Source organism: Hyposmocoma kahamanoa, unplaced genomic scaffold (genome assembly GCF_003589595.1).
Source record: "Hyposmocoma kahamanoa isolate Upper Pololo Valley unplaced genomic scaffold, ASM358959v1 78, whole genome shotgun sequence".
Lineage (NCBI taxonomy): Eukaryota > Metazoa > Arthropoda > Insecta > Lepidoptera > Cosmopterigidae > Hyposmocoma > Hyposmocoma kahamanoa.
The window spans coordinates 4,361,450-4,369,755 of record NW_020653945.1 but is presented as its reverse complement, the minus strand read 5'-3'; the positions used below and the strand labels follow the sequence as shown (position 1 = coordinate 4,369,755).

General features: G+C 37.3%; 1 protein-coding gene across 1 annotated transcript; it reads left to right on the top strand.

The window, feature by feature from the left end:
• Nucleotides 1–5,150: 5,150 nt before the first annotated feature.
• LOC113233266 lies at nt 5,151–8,093 on the top strand. Its single transcript, XM_026468320.1, has 2 exons — nt 5,151–5,367; nt 7,111–8,093. Exons 1-2 carry the CDS (start codon nt 5,274–5,276, stop codon nt 7,347–7,349), a joined length of 333 nt encoding a protein of 110 aa, XP_026324105.1. The 5' UTR covers nt 5,151–5,273; the 3' UTR covers nt 7,350–8,093.
• The last annotated feature ends 213 nt before the right edge of the window (nt 8,094–8,306 follow it).

The following is an 8,306-nucleotide window of genomic DNA, read 5'->3' as shown; positions in this document are numbered from 1 at the left end:
TGTAAGGCCCTGGAGGTCTTGGTTATAATTAGTTGAAACCAAGCATGTCACACAAGAACCATTTAGTGATGGAAACCTCCTTCCGCTCGCTCTAAATCAATTGATTGAACGGAAACGCGTAAACTCGCATATTCCATTCAATTAATCGATTCTAAATAGAATATTTTTTTTCTAGTATTTAAAAAATGTTGATTACTTAAAAAAATTAAGACTTTAATTTTTAATCGACTTCAAATATTAAAGTTATTGTCCTTCCAACAAAATGAGCTAATTATATAATATCTTTCTGGAATAGAAGATCTTATCGAATAACTTAAATAATGAAAACGCACGTCAATATATGAATTTGCGACTGCCTTGATTAATTTTACTGGATGGTTTTCTGTTGCTGTTGGTAATTGATCAAATCGATGAATGGCAAGACAAATTAAAATATTACTGCTGACAAAATATGGTAAGATCTTATTAATCAGAAGAAGTTTACTTAATGACGGCCTCGTGTACAATTTTTGTGATTTATTTATTATTTTTTGGATTTCTAACTCTGTTACTCTGCATATTTGTGTAGCATTTTAGGTGGGATAAACTTGACCACCCTCGTCCTCGAAAGCAACGAACTCATAGTACGACCAACTCGAGGTTTTTGTAAAGACACTGTTAATTCTTTGCATTATACATATTTTTGTATTACTCGTACTACATATCCGGCGATGTATTGTATGTAATTCTTTGCACACTATATTCGGACATTCGAGACAACATGCTGTAAAATTATCGAAGTTACAGATACTACTGATAAAAGATACTACAAAACCGAAAAACAAACCGAAACGTTACTAAACGTTATAACAAAAGCGTTATAGAATATTTATATAATATTGCTAAGGTCATAACAATTTTCGTCCCTTTGTTTTCAAAATCGATCAGAATCGCGAACATTGTTGCCTAACGTATACATGACTAAATGTTAAATTTGGCCAAAGAAATGTACAAGCGGCCGTACCACGAAAGTGAATGCATTATACCCTTGCATGAAAGTATGTCCCAGCAAACTTGTAAGTCCAAACTGAAAAAAATATTTTTAACTGCTCAAAAGGAAGATGCTGTATCACCCCAGGATCATCAAATTATGTTGTAAATTTTAGACGTACCTATTTTGTAAGTTTTTGTTTAGGATAACTGTTCTTTCTTTTTATTCCACTTTTTACCATCTAAGCAAATTTAAACTTGACAATCGCCATCGGTATTTATTGTGTAAATTATTATTATTATTTTATTTTTATTTTCTTTTCTACTTGCGCGCTCCTCAAATAGCTTAATTCAAGGTCTGTACTAATTTTGTTCCATAAATTGCGTGAAAAACACAAACGTGAGACTGTAGCTTCAGCCAGGAAGGTTCTGGCTGAAAATCAGTGCTGTGTAAACTAAGTTGTACGGCATATACTGAGCTCAGAATCCTCGCCACACATCTGTAACCATAGATACAGTTTTGTGTTTTTAGTTACTATTTATATGTTAGATTTTTCATTTTTTATTTTGCGTGTGGCAAATAAATCACAAATATAGCGTATATAAAATGTATTACAAATCATAAGGCATACACTCGGTTGCATGTTTGTTTTCTCGAAATTCATATAAAATCAAAATAATTGTTTTTAAAATGAATTATGCATCTTCTGATTACAAAATCACTTGCCCGTGGAAGGAAACGTCCCTCTGTACCCGTTTACCCACACTTATGGTGCTTTTGCAGATTATAATGGCACAATTAGGCATTTTTCGCGTTTTCGACGGGTGTTTTTCTACGATAACGGTCGAGCGCGTTCTGAAGTGTAGCAGCGGCAACTAAGTGAATTTCACTTACTTTGGGCAAGCGAAGTACGTACAATTGCGGCGTCTATCTAGATATACGTCTGTGGGGCCGACCGCTGATGGTAGGCTGGCCCGTGGAGGAGGGCGTTCCGCGTGGACTCGTCCGGTCAGCGAGACCGCGCGGATGCGCGCTGGGGGGAGCGTCGCGGGGGAGAGACGTGTCGGTGTGTCGTTGCCGCTCGTCATGTCCTCTTTCACAAGGAGCTCCACTACTACTGAAACCTATGTCACGTTGCATCCACATTGTTACAAAATGCATTAATCTGAAACTGTTTTGGGTTTTTGTGTAGCGAAAGGCGGTTTCACAATCCTCTTAAGCACAGATTTCCATATACAACGAGGATAAACCTTCAAAGGTGCTGACACAATCACAAATAGAATAGAATTTCACAGTAAACAATCGCGTTTACGGCAAACGACTTCTTACAAGATTCGCAGTCAACTACCTAATGCACACCGCTCTGGCTTGTAGTTGGTTCAACAGGTGTCCAGTGAGGCAATGCTACTAGTACAATGGAAACTTTTAAGCCAGACACGATACAGGGCGGGATTTTTTTGATTAGAAATTTTTGACGAAATCTCTGGTAAATGCCTGAAGGTTTTAGTGTTTTAGTACCTATTGACTGTTTTTATTTTACTACCTTATGTATCAACTCATAGACGTTTAACTGCCGGGCACCGCTTTTTTCTGAGGTCAGTCCGCCATATTGGTATAGGATCCTCAAAACACCGTGATTTAATACATTTTTCACCGTTCAACCAAACACAAGTGACAATTAAACAGAACTTCACACAGGATCTGACGCGGAACTCCTGAGAACATTAAGGATGAGAGGGAGCACCTACGAGATCCTAAAGCTGCAAACTGGACGACTAGCGTAGAAAAACCGCTTTTAGAAAGAAAGCCTTTCTGAGCCAGTGAGGCGAAAAATATTTATTAAATATTGTTCAAACAACCCTTGAACATTCCACTCAGCAGGCGAACGACCCAAATATAGAAGAAAGTACTTCACCAGCACTAAACTATTATGGGTATATGAATATATTTGCTGTTCCATAATGGTGGTCTTTCTAAAACTGCTGAAATTATTTCTTACAACGACATCTCAACTGGATTGATCAAAATGTAAATGTAGGTAAACAACAGGACAACACTACGATTGTTCTAACACGCACGCATCGCGCGAATGGAGCGCGACCCTCGTGTCCCGCCGTCCGCGCCGCTGCCGTCGCGAACAGCATGAACAGCACAATGGAAACCTAGGCATTTTGATCAAGTCACGCGAGTCGCCCGCGTCTATACCATCTAATGCACCCAGGTTATTTAAGTTTCGTCGTGGTGAATGTTCACCGATCCCACGGCGCCGACTCAACCGGCGAGAGGGAATTTTAGTGGGGTAGGCCCTCCAGTCTGGAGGGCCTACCTCATTTATTTAAGTTTACTAAAAGTGTGATTAATGCGCCTAGGTGTACTAATTCAAGTGAATTAAGTCAACGCAGCCTCTATGCCGCCACCGCGCCGTCAAACGCTGTCATCCAGTTTGCATCTTTAGGACGATAGCGGACATGATGGATGCAGCGGTCTTCCGAAGGTTCACTGAGTTGTACGTTCCACGTACGCGTCAGTGAGCCCCATGAAGGGCTGGGTATTGCCTGTCTGTTTTATATACATTAATCAGAGTGGATTTAATGGATCTGTTTACTTTCCGTGGTACCTCGGTCTTTTGAAGGTATCATAATTATAGTTTCTAATGATGGAGAACGAATTCCTTGACTCAACTTTTGTAAATTTTTATTTTTAATTCTCATCAAAGTAAATAATGAAAACTAAAATTATATGGCCATTAAAACTACCTCTGGTATGGGCAACATGGTGTGACCACAATTTACTCAACGGGACGAAACGAGGTGTTTGGTCAAGTAAGAAATGAAATAAATTATTTTTTCCGTGTTACGGACGCTTGGTCACACCTGATGTCATTCGACGATGTATCCGATAATATTACACGTTTCTTTAGTATATCCCTTTTTCCTTCTTGCCTTGAATAGCCCTAAAGTGTAGCTATCACGAAACAGCAGAATTAAACAAGATTTTATATTCCATATGCACAAAGACACACGTAACAGCTGGTTCTTGGTTATTGTTTGTTTCCTTTATTTATTATCACATTTAAAAGCACTAAAACAGAAACCGCTCATTTTTCTTTAGTGTGTGCATTCGGACTGCTACGTGTTGATTCCTTCGTAGTGTGTGTACTAAACCTATATCAAACTCTTGTATGCATATCCCACCGCTGAACACGAATCTCTACTAATAATCGTTATAAAGGGTCGGGTACAGTATTGTAATATTAAATTTGGAGTTGACGTTTTAACCGACTTCAAAAAAAGGAGGAGGTTCTCAATTCGACTGTGTTTTTTTGTATATATGTTACGCGATAACTCTGGTATTTGTGAACCGATTTTCATGATTCTCTTTTTTGTTGGAAAGAGGGTATCTCCATAGTGGTCTCATTTAATTTTGAAGAAAATCATCCACCTCTAAAGGTGGCTGTTCACGCATGAAAATTAATTTTTATAAATAGCGCCTAAATTTTATTATAAGGAGCGATTATTTTAATGGTTGATTTTGCTATTCTCCAATTCAAGGCGTTTTTCTCTCAATATACTTTGTGTAGTGAGAACCAATTTTTATTATATTTTAGTGGCGAACTAGGGAATGAATCCGGGTTTGCGCACTTTCCGGTAACCGATTTCAATAAAATTTGGTAATTATATGTAATTCCACGTACTTTTGAGGTCGGTTTTTTTTAGTACTCTATACTGAGATTATTATAATTAAAACTGTTTTGTAATAATTTATAAGTTGTTTACTTCACATCATATTTTTTTAATTTTTTATGGTTCCATCACTATTGGAACTGATGATTCCGCCAATGTCACGGTCGGAAAAACATTAAGTTCTATTGTGAAATTAACCGGTGGTAACAATGACATCTATGTACTGGCGTGGTGGTGATGGGTTAATTTTTTTCCATCCTCTATGTTTAATTCGCAGAAACACTCAAATAAGCAGAAGTATAATATCATTGCAAATAAGAATTTAAAAGAAAAGAGCACAAACAACCTTTTTTGCTTCTGCTAAGCCACAACAAATGTCAACCGAGCATGATGACATAATCATAGATTTCTAAATATTGTAATGTCTTTTACCAACAAAATGGAAGGAAATTTCTAAAGAGCGTTTTTTCAATACTTTCACTTCAATACTTCCCAAATGGATTAGATATATAAGAAAATTGGGCTCAACCATGGCCATATTTATTTAATCCTTAACCCAAGTTGTACAACTTGAACTACATAAGTCAAGTACTGTACTTTATTAAATTTAATTAACAAAGATGGATGAAAGACCTTCAAGTACTAAAGTTAAAAAACGCACCTCTCGCGCTGAAACAAGGGAGAACATGTTGCCGGATGATATAAGCAGCTCAGGTAAAACTTACATTTTAATTATTACTCAATCTAGTACTGACATAAGTGCCTCCGTGGTCGAATAGTTACCATGCTGGTCTGTCACGCAGAAATCCCGGGTTCGATTCCCAGGCCGGGAGAAATATTTGTTATGGCCTACATTTATTTCCCTCAATAGTTTGGATGTAATTAGTGGTTGTCTATGTGTGTGTCCATGGCATCTGCGACACAGGGTTTCGGTGTGGGTTTATGAGTATGTGCGTTATCTTCTTTTTTTATTAATAAAGCATTTACATTGTTAGAAAATCTGCCTATCGGAGTAGGCACCAATACCTTATTTAGCTTTGCCTTCATCTTGGATGGCTTTACTTTATTTATTTACCTATTTATTGCAAACAATGTTACTACAGGCATTACAAAGGTAATTACTAAGTAAAAATGCACCCGCTGGGGTTTAGCACATAATTAGTTCTCTCTAATAACTAACACAATCAAACGTACACTTTAATGTACTTAAAATAGACTCAAAATTAACAAGAAACTGTATTGTTACATTATGGAAGAGTTAAAGAGTTTACCAGCACTTTCACATCATCTTATAGGAGAGGCCATGAAGTCTCTCACGGTATAGTAGGACCCATTTATCAAGAAATACTTTAATTCGGTTTTGAATATGTTGTCATTGTCTTCTTTCTTAAGTAAGTCTGGTATTTTATTATACATTAATACACATCTATAAAGCGGGCTTTTAAAGAAAGCTCGACGACAGAAGAGATATATTTAATGTCGGAATCGGTAGTAAGTACTAGTTTTGTTTTTTGTTTTTTTTGGGTGTATTTGGCTAGTGTCCCACTGAGAACAATTCTGCCAGTGTCCGGGTTGAAAGATACACGGTATATTTATCGCGATTAGCAGGAACGCACTCAAATGACGATGATCGGTTGCACTATCCTACGGACAAAGACAAAGCACGAGGGTATTTGACTAACTGCTTTGGATGAAAAGCGTAAACACATGCTGTGCACATAGTAAATGTTACAAACGTATGTTATTTTGTTCAATATATTTAAATAGAATAAATATTAGAGGAGGTTTTAAGGGAAAAAGCATACTATACAAAAAAATGTGGAACGAGGGATACAATCTATAAGAAGATCGTATAAAGAGACGGGATACAATGAACAGTTAAAAAATATATATGGTCAAGAGTTCCTTTTTTAAGACCGCACTCACAAAGGGAGTGATCCCTTATCCTGAGCTTAGCAAGAATACTAGTTTTGTGTTTTGACGTGCACTGTTAGCAATTCAAAAAGATCTAAATGTTGCGTATGTAAATAAATGGAAGAGTGATTACACATGGCAACTTTTCAGCGACAGTCGCGCGTTTGCATCGATGCAATGGCCTATAATTTGCAAGAGTAGCGGTCACAATCGGGAGTTTGTATTGATGCAGTAGCGCGCTTGCATCGCGTTTGCATCGCTGCTTAAAATCGAGCGCGTGTGTAAAAGTAGACGATTAGCGACTGCATCGCTGATATAAGTCGCTGTGTAACCGCTCGAAGAGTTAAAATTTTCGCGGCGATATAAACAAGGTACTATACTCATTCTATTATTAAAATCGATTCCCTCAATCAGCTGAATCCAGTGTAGGTACTCACTCAACACTCCTACAGTGCCTCCACAAACACATTACATTGTCTTCTGTAGTTATTTTACATCCTCTGTGTTTTGTTAAAATTAATGTGGATACATATGCATTTACAGAGAGCATACATTCACGAAAAAGGAGAGATCAAAAGTCCCTACCGGCACTAAGTGCCGGCATTTCAGCAACACAAATGATCAAAAACATGGCTGAACAGCTGGGCAAGGATGCTAAAAAATTACAAGCAGAAACCAAAAACATGATAGCCCAAGCGAAAAATAGTTTCAACAGTTTGAGCCACATTACAAAATTTCGAAAATCCCCTCAAAATCAAAACAGTCCTAATGATGACAGGTGATCATGTCTGATTTACAATAAGTAGTCATCGTAATGGCGGTTACATTAACTGTTATAATAACCTACTTGATCGCTGAATACATGCCTAACTTCAAAAGACAAAAGCAATGTAATAAACAATTTACAATTGCGTTGCCTGCGGAAAAAGCTTTGTTTATAAGGCGGAGCGATGAAGACGTTGGCCATACTGTAGAAAATAAGACGAACTCAATTACAAAAGGTAGAGTTTTATCCACCGACAATGCCATGATAATACGACTGAATGAAGCGGATGTTATCCCCTTTACTCCTGCAAAGGACGCGAAGCCATATACACAAGGTACTGTTTTATCCACCGAAAATGCCTTAATAATACAACTGAATGAAGCCGACGTTAGTCACGTTACTTCTGCAGCGAATGCGAATGCGATTATAAGAGGTACAGTTTTGCCAGCGAAAAATTTCTTGATTATAAGATCTAGTGATGTAGGCACTAGCAACGGTACTATAGATGAGAAAACGAAGCCAGTTGCAATCGACATAGCAAAGAAACCAACGGTGTGGACGTTTTTAAAAAGGCGAAGGTTATTCAAGAATAAGAATTTGCGTAATTTTGTTCTAAATCGTTTGTTGAAGGATGGGAACAGACAGTTAGGCGAGAATAATGAGAACTAAAATTAACGTGAACGTTGGGTGTTACCTCAAGTCAAGAGTCAAGAATAACTCTTTTATTATACTGCAATATATTTTCTTTACGTAAATCCAATCATTTAAAAATCTATTACTTATTACCTGTTTTTTTATTTATTTAATTTTAATTCGGGACTTAATCATGTATAAAACACATTTTAATTACCTCTACATTTCAAGTTATATGTCCGTGAGCGTAGTTGACGCCATCGATAATCTTTTGCTGTTTTATGATGTCAAGTGACGAGACAAACCAGTCGTGCGCATGGTGGTAAGTGACACGACTTTC

Bases quoted from the DNA above. Each gene is read 5' to 3' on its own strand.
- LOC113233266 (XM_026468320.1), top strand. From the start codon at position 5,274: ATGGATGAAAGACCTTCAAGTACTAAAGTTAAAAAACGCACCTCTCGC. The intron at 5,368-7,110 runs GTAAAACTTACA...ATGCATTTACAG, and splicing joins GGATGATATAAGCAGCTCAG to AGAGCATACATTCACGAAAA.